We start from the raw sequence: 20,571 nt of genomic DNA on the forward strand, positions 1-20,571 counted from the left end.
TGCGCCGTCGCCATGGAGACGAAAGGCGGGAAAATCAGGCTCACTCTGCTCTGTAAAAGCAGAGTTTCACCCTGTATAAACAGGCTTGTTCCAGCTAAACCATGATAGTTATCACAAAAATTATTTCATTTTACGAGTCCCAAGGCTTCAATGAGCAAATGGTGTGAATTTTATGTTTGAGGACAAACGTTTGTAGCCACAGTCGCAATTTCAAAATATGTCTCCTCCTTTTTTTTCTCCAGACGTCTGCCAAAAATTATCATTAGAGTCTATGGGAGAATTTCAGGATCTCTCTGTGCTTTGAGGTCGATAGCGACTAAAGTATAAGTCTGAGGGTAAAGCCAGACACATCATTAGAAAGAAGACAAGTATGACTACGATTTAGTGAAATAATTACGTTGATAGAGTAAAAATTGTGGCTGTAGTGACAAGTTAGAGACAGAAGTTCTGTCTTAAAAAAGCGCACATTCTCACTGTAGCTGTGACATCACGCACTCTAACTGACCCAATACACACTAATGGAAAAGCTGAAAATTTAACAAAGACCACACCATATTTAAACGTTCACGAGTCAAAAAGTATAGAAGATACGACAACGCTGATTTACGAGGAGAAAGTTGAGCGATGATGGACGCTTTTGAAGTTGAAATGACGTTTCTACGCCAAAGTATGACGATGATAGACGCTGATGAAAAGAGGGAAGTTGACAAAAAGTTGAACGATGATTCCCATAGACGACCATTATAAAAAAACGATGAAAAAAGTTGAATAACATTAAAAGTTGAAAAGCTGAAAACATAAAAAGTAATAGCCCACATCTCCTAAAGATGACACACGTTTAGAAAGTTGAACGACGATTCTACGATGAAGCGTTAAAAAGTAGATAGCAATCAAAAAAAGGGCGGAATAAGTAGAAGAAGAATAATAATAATAATAAAGACCGAAGATAACAATAGTGTGAGAGCTGTTCAGCTCTCCCACTAATAAAGACCGAAGATAACAATAGTGTGAGAGCTGTTCAGCTCTCCCACTAATAAAGACCGAAGATAACAATAGTGTGAGAGCTGTTCAGCTCTCCCACTAATAAAGAGCGAAGATCTCAATAGTGTGAGAGCTGTTCAGCTCTCCCACTAATAATAATAAAGAGCGAAGATCTCAATAGTGTGAGAGCTGTTCAGCTCTCCCACTAATAATAATAATAATAATAAAGAGCGAAGATCTCAATAGTGTGAGAGCTGTTCAGCTCTCCCACTAATAATAAAGAGCGAAGATCTCAATAGTGTGAGAGCTGTTCAGCTCTCCCACTAATAAAGAGCGAAGATCTCAATAGTGTGAGAGCTGTTCAGCTCTCCCACTAATAATAATAATAATAAAGTTTAGAAAAACAATACAGTGAATGCTTTGCAGCATTCACTGTGATAAAGAGCGAAGATCTCAATAGTGTGAGAGCTGTTCAGCTCTCCCACTAAAAATAAAGAGCGAAGATATCAATAGTGTGAGAGCTGTTCAGCTCTCCCACTAATAAAGAGCGAAGATCTCAATAGTGTGAGAGCTGTTCAGCTCTCCCACTAATGAAGTGTAAATATGGTAATGAGTGAGTTTCGTCTTCATGAGTGGGTAAAACATTAGGGGCTCCAAATAGGTGGATCACTCAGTGTGAAAGACATGTGCTTTAAAACTGTAAAAGAAAAAAGGGAGCGAATAAAATGTCTTCTATTTGGTTAAAGCATTGAATTTGAATTACATACTGTACATTAAACATTGTCATTAAACATAAACTAAACATTGAATTGGTATAAGTGGTTAAAAGATTATGGGTTTAAACATTGATTAAAAGGTGAGGTCACGAAGTAGGACTAGATAAGTCTAACTTCTTCCTACTCCGTTCAAGCATGTACTAGGTCAATTGAAAGCTGAAATGCATTTTCTTGTATATCTGCGAAATTATGTGTGTTGGTATATCAACTGCTTTTACGTGTTTGAAAGAAAAAATAAAAAAAAACAATACAGTAATAACTAGACTACTACAAACAGATTTAAATATAATGTAATAATGTCTGCTTTTTATGAATGTCCAGGGTCAAATATTTCTCCTATGCGTTGTTGATGCAGGGACTAAAACACTGGTGGTGCATGGACAGAATGAATGTGACATCCCAACACAGCTTCCAGTTCATGAAGACACACAGTTTGATGCCCTGCTGAAGGTAATATCACTCAAAGAAAACTTGCTTCTCATCCAAAAAGAATTTAGGCTGGATAGGACTTGAGGAATATCAAAAAGGATAATGGGAGTAACCTAAGGTCAGTAGTTAATGTAAAAACTAATAAAATAATTTAAACATTTCTCTTCTTTCTTCAACCAGGAGTGCCTTGAATTCTTTAACATCCCAGAGGCAAGATCTGCACACTACTTCCTAATGGACAAGCGATGGAATCTCATCCATTATAATAAGGTATAGGGAAAAGCTACTCTAAAACTAAGAAAACTTGTTTTCATTTCTCTTCAAAGGATGTCAGTACTTTTTTCTGGTATTTTTTCCTCCATGTACAGACGTATGTAAGAGACATCTACCCCTTCCGAAGGTCTGTTTCTCCTCAACTCAACCTAGTCCACATGCTGCCAGAGAAAGGGCAGGAGCTTATCCAAAAACAGGTATTAAGATTTAAGAATGGACAATTAACCCTGAAGGAAAACATCACATACAGTACTGTATTTGCCTGCTTTTCTGTATTTCTGCTAGGTGTTTTCCCGTAAACTAGAAGAGGTTGGGCGGGTTCTCTTCCTCATCTCCCTTACACAGCACATGCCAACCATACACAAGCAATCTCATGTTTCGCTCCTCCAAGAAGATCTCCTGCGCCTGCCCTCCTTCCCCCGAACTGCCATTGATGCAGAGTTCTCTCTGTTCAACGAACCACAAGGTGATGCAGACTCTACCTGTATCACTACATGCTTGCATAGTTTGGGGGGTAGTATTTGTACCTCCCTCATTGGCTTGACTCCTCCCCATCTTCCAGGTAAGGAGCTGTTCGGCTTGGACACCCTCCACAAGGTGCTGTGGATTAAGCTGCTGGAGGAGATGTTTCTAGGCATGCCCAGTGAATACCCTTGGGGTGATGAGATGATGCTTTTCCTCAACGTTTTCAACGGAGCACTGCTACTTCACCCAGAAGACAGCTCCCTCCTCAAGCAGTACACTGCCACCGCCATCAATACCTCTGTTCACTTCAACCATCTCTTTTCGTTGAGTGGTTACCAGTGGATCCTGCCAACAATGCTGCAGGTAATTTAGCAGTGTTACAGGATTCTGATGTGGTCTGACTGATCAGATTTGACCTTTTTCACCTAATGTACCTTCACTATACCTGTACCTTCACTAGAGGGTTGCTGACGTCTGCCTCCCCCTCACATAAAGTCACAGATTGCCCTGCCTGTGTTTTTGTAACAGGTCTATGCCGATTATGAAAGCAACCCTTTACTGAGGCAGGGCATAGAGTTTTGCTGCCGTCAGTTTTATATCCTCCACCGCAAGCCCTTCATCCTGCAGCTGTTTGCAAGTGTGGCTCCACTGTTGGAATTCACAGTGAGTCTTTTGACCCACATACTTCGTTTTATATTTTCTCTATGTCTAAATCCTGTCTTTAACTCATATCCTAGACCAGCACCAGCACTGGTCTGTCCAAAGGAGTGTCGGCACAGTGTCTTTTTGACCTGCTGGTGTCTCTGGAGGGTGAGACCCAGGATGCCCTTGATGCTTTGGAGCTGGTCAAGGCAGAGAAACCATTACGATCTCTTGGTACATTTTCAACTACTGTATCTTGGAACCTTTTTTTTTATCCTGCTGCAATGTTGTACGGTAGTATCATTGAGATGTGATGCTTTCATGAAACAAAGCTAAATTTAAATTGTACTAGTGAGAAATTATTAATCAATTGCAGTGTCCATAAAATGTTTAATATAATGCATATGTTTGTGTGCAAATGTTGCCAAATTAAGTGCATTTGTTTGTTTGTCAGATTTCTGTTATGGTAATGAAGACTTGGCCTTTTCTATCAGTGAGGCCATCAAGCTGTGTGTTACTGTGGTTGCTTATGCTCCTGAATCCTTCAGGAGGTATGGAGATACACATTAGATTATGCATTACTCCTTTGTCATGTTCCTGCTGTGCAATATATGAGTCTTTTCTACAATAGGCTTTTAACTTCTCAGTCTGTCTCTCTCTAGTCTCCAGATGCTGATGGTGCTCGAGGCCTTGGTGCCCTGCTACCTCCAGAAGCTCAAGAGCAACACAGTTACAATGGAGTCGGCATCAGTTGCCAGGGATGAGATTGCAGCCATCGCCGCTCTGGCCACGTCACTGCAGGCCCTACTCTACAGCTCTGAGACCCTCACAAGGTCTCATTGCAGTAAAATGGAACGCAAGATTCTTTCAGGCAAATGCCTCCAGCTCTAATGATTATATACGCATGTCCTACGCAGGCCCATGACAGCGCCTCAGATGTCCCGCTGCGATCAGGGCCATAAGGGAGGCACAACAGCCAATCACGCCATGTCAGGAGGGGTCAACACCAGGTACTGCATGAATGATGGCGTGTCTAGCTGTAGGTGATAACTCACCTTGTACGACTCGCAGAATTAATGCATGGAACAAAGATCTGAGGTCCCCTTTGGATTTCTAGGGACAACCTCCACCTGTTAGAAGAAGGTCAGGGCATGCCAAGAGAGGAGTTGGACGAGCGCATTGCCAGGGAAGAGTTTCGCCGGCCACGCGAGTCACTGTTAAACATCTGCACCGAGTTTTACAAGCACTGTGGACCACGCCTCAAAATCCTGCAGAATGTTGCTGGTGAACCCCGGGTAACGGCCCTGGAACTGCTGGACATCAAGTCCCACATGAGGTGATGCGATTTACCTACCACTGAGTTTGGTTGTCTGTAAGTAAACAGTTAGTTTAAATTATTTAGTTTAAGATAATGCAACTACTGTAACTGAGATGATGTTCCGCTTAAAAAGCACTTGTAAGTTGCAGTGTCAATAAATCCATCTCTTTTCCAGGCTAGCAGAGATTGCCCATGCTCTACTGAAGCTGGCACCTTATGACACCCTGACCATGGAGAGCCGAGGACTGCGGCGTTACATCATGGAAATGCTCCCTATAACGGATTGGTCGTCAGAAGCGGTCCGCCCTGCTCTCATCCTCATCCTCAAACGGCTGGATCGCATGTTCAACAAAATCCACAAGATGCCTACGCTCAGGTGCGCTCGCCCACAGGCATTATGCACCAGGTCTGTTGAATACAATCCCATTTTTTCTCTGTTCGCCTGTGAGTGTATCGTGCTGTCCCAGTGCCTTGGTGTGCACAGTAGATAGGCAGCTTCTTGGCACTCTCCTCTGTGGTGCTGCCTTCGTGGGTGATGTACAGTACAGTACCGTAAGTGCTGCTGTGGTGTGTTTTTGTGCCGGCACATCAGGATGTGCGTGTGGAGTTAAATCCAGATGTGGGTGCGAATGGATGTGTACTAACACTGGTGTTTTCTCTAAGCCAGGTGTATTCTGATTTGTGTCATAAAAGCTCCTCACTAGATTAGATGTCAAATTTGCTTTCAAATACGAGTATGTGTGTGAACAATAAAGTTTTACTGTCTGTCATTCATTGATAGACATGGTCACACATGCCCTTTTACCTTTATATGTAGTTGTGTTGCAGTAGTTTAGTACAACAACACAAAAAATACACCCTTTAATTCCATTATGCTACAGGAAGACGATTCATGAAACCACATGAACATTACAGCTTCTCTGTCTGCGATTCCATGAAGTGGTTGACAGACATGAACATAAGCTGAAAATGAAAAAAAAGATGGAGCAGAATAAAGCAAACCTAATTAGACTTTCACCAGACTGGACCTGGCCGTCTCAGAGGGATCACTGTTTACAGATTTGTTTCTGCAATGTGGAGTGTGCTGTATTTGTGAGCTTTGCTGTATTTCCGGTGTTTCACTGTAGTAAATGTGGCACTGAGGGTATGTATGTAGTGTCTTTTTCTATTTTGCTGGATAGACTTGTGGAACTCAAACATGTGATTCTGCTCTGATGCCATGCTGAAGCCTGCTTTGAAAGTATCAAAGTTGATGACAATCTGCTATTATGTGGGTGTGGTGTTGTGCGGCTGGGTGTTCTCCAGGAGACAGGTTGAGTGGGAGGCAGCCAGCAGTCTGATCGAAGGGATCTGCCTCACCCTTCAACGACAGCCAATCATTTCTTTCCTTCCACACCTTCGATCACTGATAAATGTCTGCGTTAACCTGGTATGGAAAACACAAGATTGCACAAACCATTATTTTGATCACTCTTGTCCTTTTCATGGATGTTGAGCATTTTTTGCGTGTTGCCAGGTGATGGGTGTGGTTGGACCCTCCAGTGTGGCAGATGGGCTCCCACTTCTCCACCTCAGCCCCTATCTCTCACCTCCACTGCCCTTCAGCACAGCAGTGGTTAGACTGGTTGCACTGCAGATCCAAGCAAGTCTCAGCTACATTCATCCAGTTCTTACACTCCAATCCACTCAGAATGCTTTACTTTTGCATCCTGTGTTTTCTCTTTTATAGGCACTGAAGGAAGACTTCCCTCTCAGCCATGTGATTTCACCTTTCACCAACCAGGAGAGGCGAGAAGGGATGCTGCTTAACCTGCTAATTCCCTTTGTACTGACAGTGGGGTCTGGAAGCAAAGGTAAAAGCTCCTAACACTAACAATATTAGTTTCTATCTCACATGTAAAAAATCTTATCTTGTGTTACTATGTGGAGATCTCTATTGTTAAAATTCAAACATAAATGTACATTACCGTTCAAAAATTTGGGATCACTTAGAAATGTCCTTATTTTTGACAGAAAGGCACTTTTTTTGCAATGAACGATTCAGTTATACACTGTTTACATTACTAATGTGGTAAATGACTATTCTAGCTGAAAATGTCTTTTGCTGCAATATTTACTACTTAGGTGTATAGAGGTCCATTTCCAGCAACTACACTACTACATTTTTCATTCATTGTACAACTCATGCTGGTAAATAAAAGTGTGACTTTTAATGGAAAACACAAAATTGTCTGGGTGACCCCAAACCTTTGAACGGTAGTTTACGTACATACAATATAGCAAAATTAGAAACTACAAACAAAATAAGTCAGTACTGAACGTGTAAATTGGACCGTAATAATCATTTGGCCTTAGTCAACAAAAGTAAAATTGCAGCTATTGTACAATCCAGTTAGTTATAAGCCACATTGAAATTAAACAAAAGCCTTCTTTTTCGTAGAAATGATCATAACTGTAGGTGATACTATTGCTAGTTCTCTAATGCTAATAATTTAACTCTAATTCTAACTATCTGTATGCCCTCCACCCCACAGACAGTCCCCACCTTGAGCAGCCTGAGATCTTCCTGCTTCTCCAGACAGTCATCAATATCCTCCTACCTCCTCGTATCATCTCTACCTCTCGCACCAAAAACTTCATGCTTGACGCTTCTCCGGCTCACTGTTCCACCCCAGGCGATGCGGGGAAGGATCTGCGTCGAGAGGGTTTAGCTGAGTCTACCAGTCAGGCCGCATATCTGGGTACAACCAAAAACTGACAGTGGTTTATTCCCCACACTTTTCTGGCTCAACCTCCTTCTTTTCCAGCTCTGAAGGTTGTCCTGGTTTGCTTTGAGCGCTCACTGGGAAACCAGTGGTACCGGCTGAGCCTGCAGGTGAAAGAGATGGCTCTAAGGAAGGTGGGCGGCTTGGCCTTCTGGGACTTCATTGACTTCATCGTCCGAACCCGTATCCCTATTTTTGTCCTGCTGAGGCCCTTCATACAGTGCAAGGTAAAGCCTCAAAAAACTTAATGATTTGATTCTCACGTCATGTTACATCATCGCATAAAACATTTATTTTCGTACACTCTTTTTGCCTCATTGTCCTTTATTTCTTCTGCCTCACTTGTTTCCTGTACATGCTGTAGTTGTTGACGCAGCCCGCTGACTCTCAGGAGGAGATCACTGCACGTCACCACATCGCCGACCAGCTGGAGCGACGCTTCATTCCGAGACCTCTTTGCAAGAGCTCCCTTTTCGCAGAGTTTAACAATGAACTGAAGATACTCAAGGAGGCCGTGCACAGTGGCTCTGGTTAGACATTAACAAGAACATGACTGGTTGTGGTAGTGTTTGGTTTAAATGTTCATCAGTCCATGTTCATGAGTCTATGATCAAATCTTAATTGACAGAAATACTACAATAATGTCTGTTTTATGTACCAATCCTTAACAGCTTACCAAGGCAAAACGTCTATCAGCACAGTGGGCACCTCTACATCAGCATACCGCCTCAGTTTGGCGACAATGTCCCGCTCCAACACTGGCACCGGCACAGTCTGGGAGCAGGACAGCCAACCGTCACGCCAGCCCTCCCAGGACACCCTCAGCCGCACCGATGAGGACGATGAAGAGAGTCAGACACATCCCTGTCCTGCTTGACATTTGTCTTTTTAGAAATTACAACTGAACTGAACTTTGTTTTTTCATGCCTAGACGACTCCATAAGCATTCCCAGTGTTGTGAGCGAGCATGAAGCCTTCCTGCCCAGGGTAATATCACAGCGCCGCTTCTCCAGCCACGCCACTGGTTCAGCTGCCGCCCAGCCCGAGGCCCCCCGCACCACCATGCTGCCCAGCCACAGGTAGCATGTCTCACAAACTGACCCTGAGAAGGGAAAATCAGCAAACCTTTATAGTATGGGAGTGTATACAGTTACATTTAATGTAGTACATATACTGGGGGACAACATTAATTAGCAGCTCCAATACTGTTCTTGCATAAAAACACAAGAATCAAATTTAGTTATGAAGCCTGGTTTGCATAAATACACATATTCCTTATCGAGACCCCCATGTCATGATAGTGTCTGAATAAACGCGCCTGCTCATTTGTGAATGTTGTGGTTTTAATTAATTAATTTAAAAAATTAACTAAGTCGTCTTTATTATTGGTTTAACCCAGTAAAATTATTTGTTTCAAAAACGTAAGATTGAAATTTTGGCATGCTCATGTAATGTATAACAGTAATATAATGGAAGGAATCAACTGGTCATATCCCACCACCACCATCATTTTTCTGTCTATATCTGTTGATTTATAATGTTCTTTTATTCAGCTCTTCACAATGATGTTTGTTAAAATGGCCTATCTTGGTACAATTGTTTAAGAAAACCTGCTCCAGCTCTGGCCATTTGTGGTAGCTACAAGTAGCATCCTCTTTTAACAGGTAGACACAGGGGCTTGGTAGATCTCGTTGGTAGATCTCGTTGGTAGATCTCGTTGGTCTGTTGGTAGATCTCGACTGCACTCCCTAAACTCCCATTTTCCCCCTTCGACCCCCTTTTTACAGTGAACCCAATGTGCTAGATGAGTCCCAGGGCCTTCTGCAGGAGGGTAACCTCTCTAGGTACAGTGGCCCTCTGTGTGTGTGTGTCCCGTTGGTGCGTTCTTGCATCCTTTCACCAGTAGGAGGGGCATCGCTTCGAGACGGCCTCCTATTGGCCGCCTCGTCGTTGATCATTCATCTGCATCCAGTCGAATCACCTTGGCCCGTCACACTTCCCTCACCCCGCACTTACCTGTCTCTCTCTTTCTGTGTGGGTCCAGTATGCCTTGTCTCTGTCCCCTTCACCCACTTCCTTTTGAGCTCCACACTGACCCTCATATCCTTAGCTCATCTGCTCTGCTGTCCTAACCAGGCCTTGACTCACTCACTAAAATATCTCTGGGGCCATGGAGCTCTGCCTCTCTACTCTGTCAGCAGTGGGTCTTCACCAAAGTCAACCTTTCTTCCATTAGTGCCATTGTGTTTTCATACTGTTTATGTCTATAAGGCTTCTCGCTGATCATATTGGGCGTCCTACTTGGATACCAATCTGTAGGGGCAAAGGGGGACCTGGGGTGGCAATCGTAATGCAAGGACATCTTGTTTTCTTTGTCTATTTAGTAAGTAAACACGTTAATAAAATTCTTCCATTTAAGTTTTAATCTAAGTAATCTTTTTTCTGTTGCTACACCAGCCCCTAATATCCCCTGTTGTGTTCTTAGTGTATGAATCATGGCAGCACTGTTTTCGTGACTGGGTGTCTTGTAACATAGTGTGTGTTGTGTAGTGGGTAAACAGGTAGAATAGCAGCGACATCTTGTGGTCAGTCAGCATGGAACCTGGCTGGTGCTTGGTTGACATCATAATGGTTGTGTTTGTGTCTTCTCTGCTGTGTGTGTGTGTGTGTGTGTGTGTGTGTGTGTGTGTGTGTGTGTGTGTGTGTGTGTGTGTGTGTGTGTGTGCCCCTTTGATTGGCTGAACCAGGGTTGCCAGCGTGCAGAGCGAGCCAGGCCAGCAGAACCTTCTCATACAGCCACCGCTAGGACGAAAGCGTGGCCTCAGGCAGGTGCTGACAACTGTTTCTATCATGTTCTTCTTTGAGCTTATGATCATTGTAGCCAACTGAAACAGAGACTTCCCTGCAGCTGCGCCGCCCCCTGCTGTCCATCCCCAAGAATGAGCCACGTGGTCGATCTGGAGCAAGACTTTCTACAACCCGAAGAAGCATTCAGCCCAAGAACAAACCACTGGGTAATGGCTCTCTTGAGTATGTATTGTACATGAGTGACGGTGACTGTCTTACAACAAGAATGAGTCCCTCACTGAATTACACTGAACCTGAGATCTAGTGCACCGCAAATTTAGACTGAAAGATACGTGTATTCATCATTTTAAAATCTACAGTTACTGTTGATCCGCCTTCTCCATTCACGACCTGTGTTTGATCTGTTTCTATTCCACCTGTCTCCAAACGGACTCTTCTTACTCTATTCTGTCTCATGCCCTGTCTTTCGAAATAAAGAAACATTATTGGACTGTGAAGGTGAGACACAACCCTTGACCCTTTCTCTCCACCCTGCAACGGCCCATCCCTTTTATCTTCAACCTCACCCAATAGGATGCTCTGCATGTCTGTCTTGCATCCCTTTCTGGTCGCCGCCTAGCCCTCCTCTCCCATCCCTGCCTCTACTCTTTGGTGGTACTGATGCTTTAGCAAGTTGCTAGCCCGAGTTGCCCTCATAGACTGTGCATATGCATGTGTGTCCACAGCACACGGAGACCAGAAGAGGTCCGTCACCTTTACAGAGAATCAAAGGCAGCAGGCTCCCAGCGCTGTGGACTCTCCACTCGAGGGCAGGAAGACTAGTCCTACCTCTTTCCCCACGCTGGAAGTGCCTTCCACTGGCTCAGCCACAGTCACTGCCGACCTCCACAGCTGTGCCAACACACAGGTAGAAGGCTTCCATGTCTTAACAGAGATATGTGTCCAGTTTATGCTTTCACTAGTTCATGCAGGTTCATTTTAATTTTAGCTTTGCCACTTTAAGATTTATTCTCCACCAGGTCCCTCCAACTATAAGCAGCAGTGAGCAGAGAGAGCCGTGGGGCCTCGGGAGCAGACTCTCTCCTCCCCCCTCCATCTCTCGCCCCTCTACCTCAACACCCCTTTCTGGGACCTGCTCCCCGCTGCCATGGTCCCGAACCTGCTCCCCCCCCCCTTTATGCCGGACCACCTCTCCACTCCCTCCGCCGCTTCCTCTTCTGAGCACGGCACCTGCTCCAGGTCCCCCACCACCCCTGGTGCCTTCAGTCCCGCTTCTTCTTCCGCCTCCACTGGGGCCGCCCAGGATCAGAGAGAGCCCTGGGGACGAGGACACCACAGAGCTCCTGCCGCACAGCGGCACCCTGCTTCAACTCAGTGAGGACGATGGGACGGAGAACCCCCTCCTCACTCCTCTGCTGTCCCCTCCCTTGCCTTGTCGGTCACCCCGCAGGTCACCCCTGCCCTTCTCGCCTGTGGACTTAGATCTGGATGAGTCCCACGTGTGAGGGTAAAAAGTGGATTGTATTTGTCTTTCATCTTATATACTTGCTATAAATCTGAAGAATACAAAAAATAGGGAGTCTGTAAAGAAAGGGAATGTACAGACAGAAGTTTAGTTTTAACATCTGTTCAAGTATATCTATATATCGCTTTATTTGTGCTCAGCCAATGTGTGATTAACTGAAGTCTGCTTGTTCCCTGTTGGTTTAGACTTTAGGTTTACAAAACTCCCCCCTCAGTATTCGTTTGATGTTGTACCTTTCTTAATAGTTGGATATGGACATCAAAATAATTTCCAGTGTATCAGTGAGGCAGCCTAAATGTTGAATGTGCAGTAGCAGCTAAGCTTCGTTCCTGATCTCCACATATGTTTGGTTTACGCTACTGTAGTCAGTTTTATTCTGAAATTTATTTTCGTTATAAACCTCATTGTAACACATAGTGTTTATAGTGAAAGTAAAAAAAAAATGCTTATCTCATCAATTTTTCTATTATATTTAACTATTACTCTACAGTATATCTATAATGAAAAGATTAATGGTATATAAATTTATAAGGAAATGCTATAACTTATAACAAATACAAAATGTTAGAAAAGATTATAAAAGAGAGAAAATACAGAAGTTGTATTCTCAGTATATTAAACTGTGGGTGAGAGGAAAGCTTTATTAATAAAATCAAATTAATACAGAAATTGCATTATAAAGCTATGTGATGAAACTTGTACTTGAAAAAATGTATATACTTATTTAACATTTATGAAGATAACTATTTATATATAAGTCGAGCACAGACAAAAACATTTTTAAATCCACTAATTTTGGATTTAAAATTAGTGGATTAAAAAGCCATAGCTAGTGGTACAACTTTAAGGTAGACAGGCAGGGGGAGCATTATTCATTTGAAATGAAGTATTACGCTTAATTGACTGTCGTCTCACTAGCAATATGAAAACAATGATTCAACCAGCTGAACTACCTGCCTGGAGCTGAAAGCAGTTTTTCATTCTGGTTTCAGTGGCAGATTTTGTCTTGAGTATTTCTACGGCTAAAACATCTCGTGCATCATGTTGAACATCTGTACGTGAGCTGATTCTACAGTGTGTATTGTACTGCTCCGTGTCTCAGCAGATTATTTTGTGACCAAAGACTTCTCTTGTTTCTGTGGTCAACCAGTATAGGAATTTAGAGCTAAAATTCACATTTGTCCTGATGTTGCAGTGTTGTCGCTTGTCTGTAATGTTGTTTAATGTTCACAAAGGTCAAAGCAATTTCATTTGTAATGAAATGATGCAGTAGATAGCTGTTACCTCATCACTCATCCCATGCCTTAACAAACCCACTTTTATTCATAAAAAACTTAATTCTTCTAAAGAGTTTAGTTACTCGACTGTGGTTACTTACAGTACACTGAACTACACAGAAGGACACAGTAATATAACAAATGATCTGAAATCACTGAAATTAAAATTAAAAAACAGGTCATAACTTACTTGACATCTACTGTACCAGTTCAATGGCAGTTTCACTTTTGTGCATTTTAATATACAGTTACCGTAACATAAATCATGAGATACACAATTAAATGTATGTTGTCATAGGCTACTTTGTCGAAGTATGTGAAAGCGATGCAGATTTTTTTTAGACACATTTTGTGTAGACACATACTGTGTCTTTTAAATTGTTGTGTGTCTGTCTTTGTGCAAAGTTAAAATACAGCTACAAACAAGAGTATTTCTGCAATATACAGTACTAATAAATGGTTATTGGTTACAATGCTTCTTTGTTTTTTATTTTATTTATACCAGGTTAGTGTTATCATATAGCAATTATTAATAATAATTAATATCTAAATAATATATTGTGACTGTTGTAGAATCAGTGTTTTTATCCTGTGAGAAGAATCCAATTAATTTCTAGGTAGAATCTGAAAAGTACTAACCTTGATTTTTCCTTTACCACAGTTTATGTGGAACCACTGAAAAGCATCTGTATTCATAACGAGAGTCTACAGTTTAAAAGAACTTAATGTAACTTCTGTTAGGTTTGGGATCTTGTTCTGTTTCTTTTGGAAAAACAAAAAGTATCCGTAAGCAAAACGGCAAAAACTGCCTGTCAGAGGTCAAATAAAATTAGTTCTCAATTGGTGCTTTGGTTCTTGGCCAGACTTGGAGCTCATCACGTAACAAAGCAGAAGGAGGTATGGTGGTCCAGAGAGGTCAATATACCTCCCATCTCAGTTCACAAAAAACTCCTAAAGTGCCTGAACACAAATGCTGACATCAGTTTATTTGAAACCACAGAAATCCAAACATTTTACAGTAATCTTACATTTTATCCATTCAAACACCAATGATGATTGATGATTTTATTAACCGTCAATTGATGTGAAGCGTAGTAAATAAATTGAAACTCTTGAAACATCACCTGAAATTGTTAATAAAAAAACACTCCTTAATTAATATGATCTTGATAAAATTGAACATTCACAGACAATTAACATGACATTTGAAGATGGTGCCTGAGGATCAAAGTTAAAAATGTTAAAATTACACTTGAATCTTAACGTTTTTAAATAATGTGCTCTACAAATTCATATGATTACATATACTACATACAGAAAAACCCTCTACTCAAACACAGACATGTTAGATAAGGAAATAAAAATAATATATTTGTGGTGGATAGAACTTTGCCAACATAGTGACAAATATTTGCAGTTGAAGAAGAAATCTGTACAGCCGTGGATTTGTTCAACAATGCCCAGCAGGCACACAACCGACATCCAACTTTAAAATGGGGTTAAAATAATTGTATTGTTATGATGTTAATGTTATGACATTAGCATTGAAACAACATGCTTGTAAAACAAAATACCTATGAATCAACATTAAAATATGGTTAAAATAACACCAGTTGTTTCTGTGGTGTTGATGTAACACTGAAATAACATTTAATGCTAATGCTTGTAAAAAGGTTTATACTGCGAATAAATATAATAAGATTTAAGAAGAATAAGAAACGTTTTGCGGTTGGAGCACAACTTTTAATGTTGACAGGAAAACGTTGAAATAACATTGATTCAAAATCAAAACATAATCCAATGGTCCTTCAGCCATGATCCATGATGTTGACGTTCATTTTATCCACAGTGTGATTCCTCAGTTTTATATTTATTTGTCAGTTTTCACTAAAATGAAATTACTCAGAAGATCTAAAAAGTCTCTATTTGTCAAAATAAACTGACTGAAATGTCTCCTGTTGATGCACTATTCCCTAAACTCAGCATCAGCATCCAAACTCACACTCTAATGATGCTGATGGAGGAGGAGGCTCTGTGAAGCTGCAAAAAGGAGAAAATGGTGAGCTGAAGCAGTCTGCACAAACACGAATCACACACACAGAGACTCAGGGTCACAAACATGAGTTGTGTGGGGGGATTTACATGTGCTTCCATGTGCTTATCAACAGTCATTGATTAGTTAATGAGTCTTTGTATTTAAGTATTTAAACTTTTTTTTAAACTTCAGTAAAGACCTGATAGGAGAATTGTCTACCATCTGAAAAAGTCAAATAGAATATGGCCACGTTATTTTTTAGTATATTAAAGAGTACAATAAGTAATATAATTCTGCTTATTTAATCTTAAAGTTGGCATTGACAGAAGTAAAACATGATACTGTAGATTGTTATGCGAAACAAGCTTTATAATAATAAACACAGGATTGAGTAAGATAGGATATGTATTTTCAAATATTGTCCTTTGTGTAAGGAGATAAAAATGATTAACATTAACATTATTGGAATTTTACCTATTATTTTATATAAAAAAGTGTTTGTCTGTGTTATATACCGTAACTTTGTTTAGATCAAGTAAATATACAGTATTTGCATTGTGTTTTTATGTTTGCAAATATTCATATTTTATTTACCAAATCTATTGCTGTACAAGCTGATTTGTGCAGCCAAGGCTGAAACTCCAGGATCTCCAGGTTTTTGGAAATGGTTCCAGTCTGTCAGAATGCTCACTTTACCCAGCTAACTCTCTGTTTCCAACCTGCTTGTTTTATATTTAGCCACAATGGCAGCAGCTCTGGTTGCTAGGAGATCTCTGATGCAGCTACAAAAGCTCTTTAGAGAAAACAAAATATTCCTGGCAGCCAAGAATGATCATGCATTATAGAAATGAGCTGCCACAAAATGAAGGCTGTGGAAGGAGGGTTCTTAGAGGTTCTAAATAGAGATCAGTGGTTGCAGGAGAAATGAGTCACCCTGCTGCTGCGAACCGCTCCATTGTGGTAGATGGGTGAGCTGGCAGCTGAAACATTGTAGAAGGAGGACGTTGTGCGAACCAGTGGCCTCTTGGCTTTTTCCTTGGTGCCATTGGAGTCATTGTCTTTGATGATGTCATACTGTCTGCAGAAGAGGGCGATTACGGCTGGAGGGTCGTGATGTCACAGAAAGCAGAAAGGTGAAACGTGAAAAAACTTAATAAACACCCGAGAGAAGAACATGAAGGCGTGTCTGCCCTCAGTGGTCACAAATGGATCACTGAACAGGACTATTGGAGCATGGGGCCCTGGGAACTTGGGGCCCCTTGCTGGGAGTTCATTTACACTTATGTCGTAGAGACCTCCAGCAACTGTAACGACTGCTATCAAAGGAGGAAACAAATGGAACTAAAGACAAAGATTAACAGACAAGCAGATTAAAAAACAAAACAGATGCAAAATGCCCTAAGAGAAGGATATAAAATAGATGCAAAACTGAAAAGAAGTAATCAAAAACATCAGTAATCAAAAACATCAGCAACAACCAACAAGACGTAAAATAATAAGTCACAAAACTCTGACATATTAAGCAGTGGTACACACATATATTCAGGCGTATGTATATGCATATTATATCTTTTAGTGGCCTGGTATAGTGGGTTTGAGAAGAAAAAGGTCCCCAGTTCAAACCCAGTTCATCTCACCAGGTGTGTTCTTGAGCAAGACACTTCATGCTACCTCCCCTGTGTTATCTTATGTCTGTATACTATACAGTATATAGACTCTTGGCCCTGGGACAGGCACTGAAGCCCTACATTATCCTGCTCAGATACAAGAGCCACAAAATTAAAAATACTATTGTGGCTGTTCTCTGTCTGCTCACTTAGTGTGTCTTTGGAAATGTTTTGGCATTTGAGTCTTTTTGGTAGTCTGACCTTTACTACTACCTTTTGTGTCACCATTGTCATACAGTATACTCTTTATGCCTGTACCTTTATCCACATACAGCCAAGGAGACACGTCTTTATGCCCACTTATGCTTATCGAGACACACACTCACCTGCCCACAGCAGCAGCACAGTGGTGATAATGAGCAGCTCTCCTGTCTGGAGGTGAGGAGTCATGCCGAGACCTTCCATCGCTGGTTCGTCTGAGGAGAAGACATTCAGCACAGTGACACATTGTGTCTGATGTCAAAGCAGACTTATGCTGCTTTGTATTATTTACGGTGGTCCAGGACTCCGACTGGATAGTGGTCACTCCTCTCCAGAGTCCTAAAGTGGACGGCCCGGCTGGGTTGACTGTCACCATTCAGGCCCACAGACTGCACCTGAGTTAAAAGAAACATCAGAACAAGTGTTTGCATTTTAATGTATTATATATTTAGGATTATATATTAAGGATATTACTAAATGGGGGCATTCCCAGCCTGGCAGAAGCAGAGTAGTGCTGCCATTTAAGAAGGAAGAGGATGTTTAGTGATCAACAGGTGCTTTGGTTCTTGTCCAGAATCCTGAATGATCACTGAAGGATGAACTGTACTGAACGTAGAGGCAGAATGAAAAGCTTTAAAGGCAAAAGAGGGAATTCAGACTAAGCCTGGAGTCTCTTCTGAGGATTACATCTGAACAAGCAGCTTGAAGAACCCGGCTCCTGCCAAAAAACAGATGATTTCTTTTTCGTCTCAGACAAAGTTGGACATCACACAGAAGCACATGTGTATTCACTAATTCACAAGGACTCGTGGTGCTACACTTCAAACCACCTTCCACCTTCATTCTAAGCTGAAGCCAGAAGTTTGAATGTCTAAAAAGCAAGTTCAGTACAAAAGCTGTTATTAATATGTGTCATTGAAATGAGTTACAGAATTTGAAAGTCAGATGTCCTTATTGCCCCTGAGTTAAAACTAAATCCTAATCTGTCCATTAGCGTTCGATAATGATAAAACTGTTCTCCAAACTCCACAGGCAAGTTTACTTGCTCAGTGCCCCCTGGTGCTGGTGAGGCTTCAGCATCCCGCTTCATGACACTTCTTCAGGACATCTGCATGCTGACAAGCATATTTAACACCGTCCTCCTGCTGAAGGACATTCTCTTTGACTCTCTTAAGCCATAATGTATTATAAAAAGTCTTCATAATATAGTCACATTAGACGCTGGCTCCTACAGGGCAGCTGCAGATTGTGATGCCTTTTGATTTAGTAACTTTGAGCTGGAACAAGAGTTTCTAATGGGGGGTTACACAATGAACGAGAACCTAGAGAGGTCATTTATCAAACTGCAAATTTACTGTATTACTGGAGGAAATTCTCATTTAAAGCTACTGTAAGCAGTAAGAGATGAAACCCACGTCATGAGGGCTCCCAAACTGCCAGCACCAGCAGCCAAGCTTGCCTAACACTCATATCTCGGCAGATGCTGCCTTTGTGTGTTCTGTCCTCAAAAACACTGCGCAGCAGCAGAGTGTAAAAGTCTGTTCAACGGCGTTCACCCCACGTTGAACGGAGCCCCTCTGCTCTCTAGTAACATGGCCATGTTGCTTAGTCTCCCCACTCCGTGACAACTCAGAGTGGAGCCCAGAACACAGAATCGCAGTTTTACACGCCTCTCTGCATGTTCTCTACAGCCGCCACACACTCTTAGCCTTAATTATCGCATAGAGACTGTGTCTGCTCCCCGACCACCTAAACTATACAAGTCACAAAGAAATCAAAGAGTAGTGACTTACCAGAATTTAATAAACATCAAAACAGTTCCTCTTACAGAACAAAATAACAGTAAGTTAATAAAGTGTGGTTTATTAAATATCAGATCTCTCTCATCTAAATCCTTGTTAATAAATGACTTGATAAGTGATCATCACATAGATCTGTTCTGTCTCACTAAAACCTGGCTGCAGCAGGATGAATATGTTACTTTAAACTATGAATATGTTACTTTTTAGTTGTGTGTGGTCTTAAACCTTACTTAGTAAAGTACCTTGAGATAACTATGTTGTGATTTGGCGCTATATAATTAAATTCGAATTGAATTGAATTGAACACGCAGCAGCTTGTTTATCTGGGGAAGCTGCTTTCTTGTCAGGGTCTAAATGCGAAATATGCTTTTGTTCTTAGGGTGTGACCCTAAAACGCGTCCCTGTGTCCCCTTTGGTGCTTTTAACGTGTCTTTGCTCTGGGTTTTGCACCACAGGGGAGTCAGCATTTGTGTGTCCGTCTCACCTGGACACTGTAGTGCGTGTCCTCGTCCAGGTCCCACAGCACACACCAGCGGCTGGACGTGTTCACCTCTCGGATGGAGCGCTGCATCAGGCCGTCCTGCCTCTGGACACACCCAATGCAACATACACATGCGTGAGCTTTGAACAGAACCCTGCCTGAAAACCTGTGGAAATCCAGGCCACCAGGCCCGATTGAACACATCTGTCAAATCTACACATCATTATTTCACTATTTCAAGACAGATGTTAAAATGCAAATGAATCTCCTGCTGCAACGCAGCTGCACCTCATATGAAGTCAGCTCAAACACTAAGTGTCCCACTGGGAGAAATTAGGTCTGCAGGCAAGGTAGCTCTGGCAATCACCAAGTGGAACAAAGGCCCAGCCCCCACTAAATAAAGAAATAAGACAGAGTGCTTGTGCTGATATCCACTCAAGGACTGATTTTAGCTAGGTGCTTCAACAAGCCCATAGTTTGTGTTCTGACACTTTTAGCTAAAGATGAAAGATTTGGTCATGTTGTAGCTGGAGCACATTATTTATGTTTAGGTTTGTGATTTGAGAGAAACATAAATAGCACTTTGTTATAACGAGTCATTATAAGCTTCCTTATGCTTTTCCTACCTGTGCTTCCATTACATTTTAAATGGTTGATGACTGCTCGGTAAGCATGACATTAGTCCTCGCTAACTATTTTTATTCATTTAGTCTACTTTAGAGTGAGACAAGTTTCCCAGTGAGTGAATGTGGCTGTAAAGCACTAAAAGCAGAGGAAAACTCAAGAAATAGAGGGCTGGCAGGACACTGGAGGCCCCCCACACATATGAATTAGAGACCCAGCACACTCAAAGTTGTGCATTCTGCTCCTCTGTCCAGCTCCAGGCAACAAGGTCGGTGAATGGCTTTTTTTTCTGTGCCACACAGTTCTAGAACTTACAAAAGCAAATTAGCTTTCAGATGCTTGAACGCCTTATTTAACAACAACAAATCTGCTGAAAATATCATACAGTTAATGAAATACCATGTTGGAAGGTGATGTACTGTTTTCAGGTATGAGTACTGTAGCATCTACAGTTTCCCCTCAGACTACAACATCCTAACAGCCTCAAGGACAGGACAGTTCC

General features: G+C 41.7%; 3 protein-coding genes across 7 annotated transcripts in view; 1 reads left to right on the forward strand and 2 right to left on the reverse strand.

Moving 5' to 3' along the window:
* LOC129604858 (uncharacterized) overlaps positions 1–20,571 on the reverse strand; it is a 175,683-nt gene that overhangs the window by 70,166 nt on the left and 84,946 nt on the right. The window lies entirely within an intron of this gene.
* On the forward strand, positions 1,852–13,734 carry LOC114870527 (protein unc-80 homolog). Of its 4 annotated transcripts, none has more exons than XM_029175334.3 (26): positions 1,852–2,207; positions 2,367–2,456; positions 2,555–2,656; positions 2,745–2,925; positions 3,022–3,287; positions 3,453–3,587; positions 3,662–3,800; positions 4,021–4,117; positions 4,229–4,399; positions 4,484–4,576; positions 4,684–4,902; positions 5,060–5,260; positions 6,190–6,313; positions 6,401–6,526; positions 6,614–6,737; positions 7,419–7,625; positions 7,692–7,876; positions 8,014–8,179; positions 8,321–8,500; positions 8,581–8,728; positions 9,437–9,493; positions 10,397–10,478; positions 10,558–10,663; positions 10,935–10,955; positions 11,183–11,364; positions 11,477–13,734. In XM_029175334.3, exons 1-26 carry the CDS (start codon positions 2,067–2,069, stop codon positions 11,960–11,962), a joined length of 4,029 nt encoding a protein of 1,342 aa, XP_029031167.1. In that variant the 5' UTR covers positions 1,852–2,066; the 3' UTR covers positions 11,963–13,734. The 4 variants fall into 4 exon arrangements, with proteins under 4 accessions (XP_029031167.1, XP_029031175.1, XP_029031148.1 ...); XM_029175315.3 differs by having other exon boundaries at positions 1,854–2,207; positions 5,060–5,290; XM_029175342.3 differs by lacking the exon at positions 9,437–9,493 and having other exon boundaries at positions 5,060–5,290.
* LOC114870573 (fibronectin type III domain-containing protein 4-like) overlaps positions 14,217–20,571 on the reverse strand; it is a 31,713-nt gene continuing 25,358 nt past the window's right edge. Inside the window, exons 3-7 of one of the 2 annotated variants that reach the window (XR_008696171.1) lie at positions 19,449–19,550; positions 17,455–17,557; positions 17,288–17,377; positions 15,889–16,394; positions 14,217–15,299 (exon numbers count right to left, since the gene is read on the reverse strand). Coding sequence is in view for 1 of the 2 variants with exons in the window: in XM_029175411.3 (XP_029031244.1) it covers positions 15,258–15,299; positions 16,228–16,394; positions 17,288–17,377; positions 17,455–17,557; positions 19,449–19,550 (504 nt within the window). In the remaining variant the exon portion in view is untranslated. The remainder of the gene's footprint in view (positions 15,300–15,888; positions 16,395–17,287; positions 17,378–17,454; positions 17,558–19,448; positions 19,551–20,571) is intronic. The other variant, XM_029175411.3, reaches the window with a different exon arrangement.

Source organism: Betta splendens, chromosome 2 (genome assembly GCF_900634795.4).
Source record: "Betta splendens chromosome 2, fBetSpl5.4, whole genome shotgun sequence".
Taxonomy (NCBI): domain Eukaryota; kingdom Metazoa; phylum Chordata; class Actinopteri; order Anabantiformes; family Osphronemidae; genus Betta; species Betta splendens.

What these genes read in the sequence shown, in the direction of transcription:
- LOC114870527 (XM_029175315.3), top strand. Translation starts at nt 2,067, where the DNA reads ATGAATGTCCAGGGTCAAATATTTCTCCTATGCGTTGTTGATGCAGGG. An exon ending in TCCTGCCAACAATGCTGCAG is followed by an intron (nt 3,288 to 3,452) that starts GTAATTTAGCAG and finishes TTTTTGTAACAG; the next exon opens with GTCTATGCCGATTATGAAAG. An exon ending in CTCCACTGTTGGAATTCACA is followed by an intron (nt 3,588 to 3,661) that starts GTGAGTCTTTTG and finishes CTCATATCCTAG; the next exon opens with ACCAGCACCAGCACTGGTCT.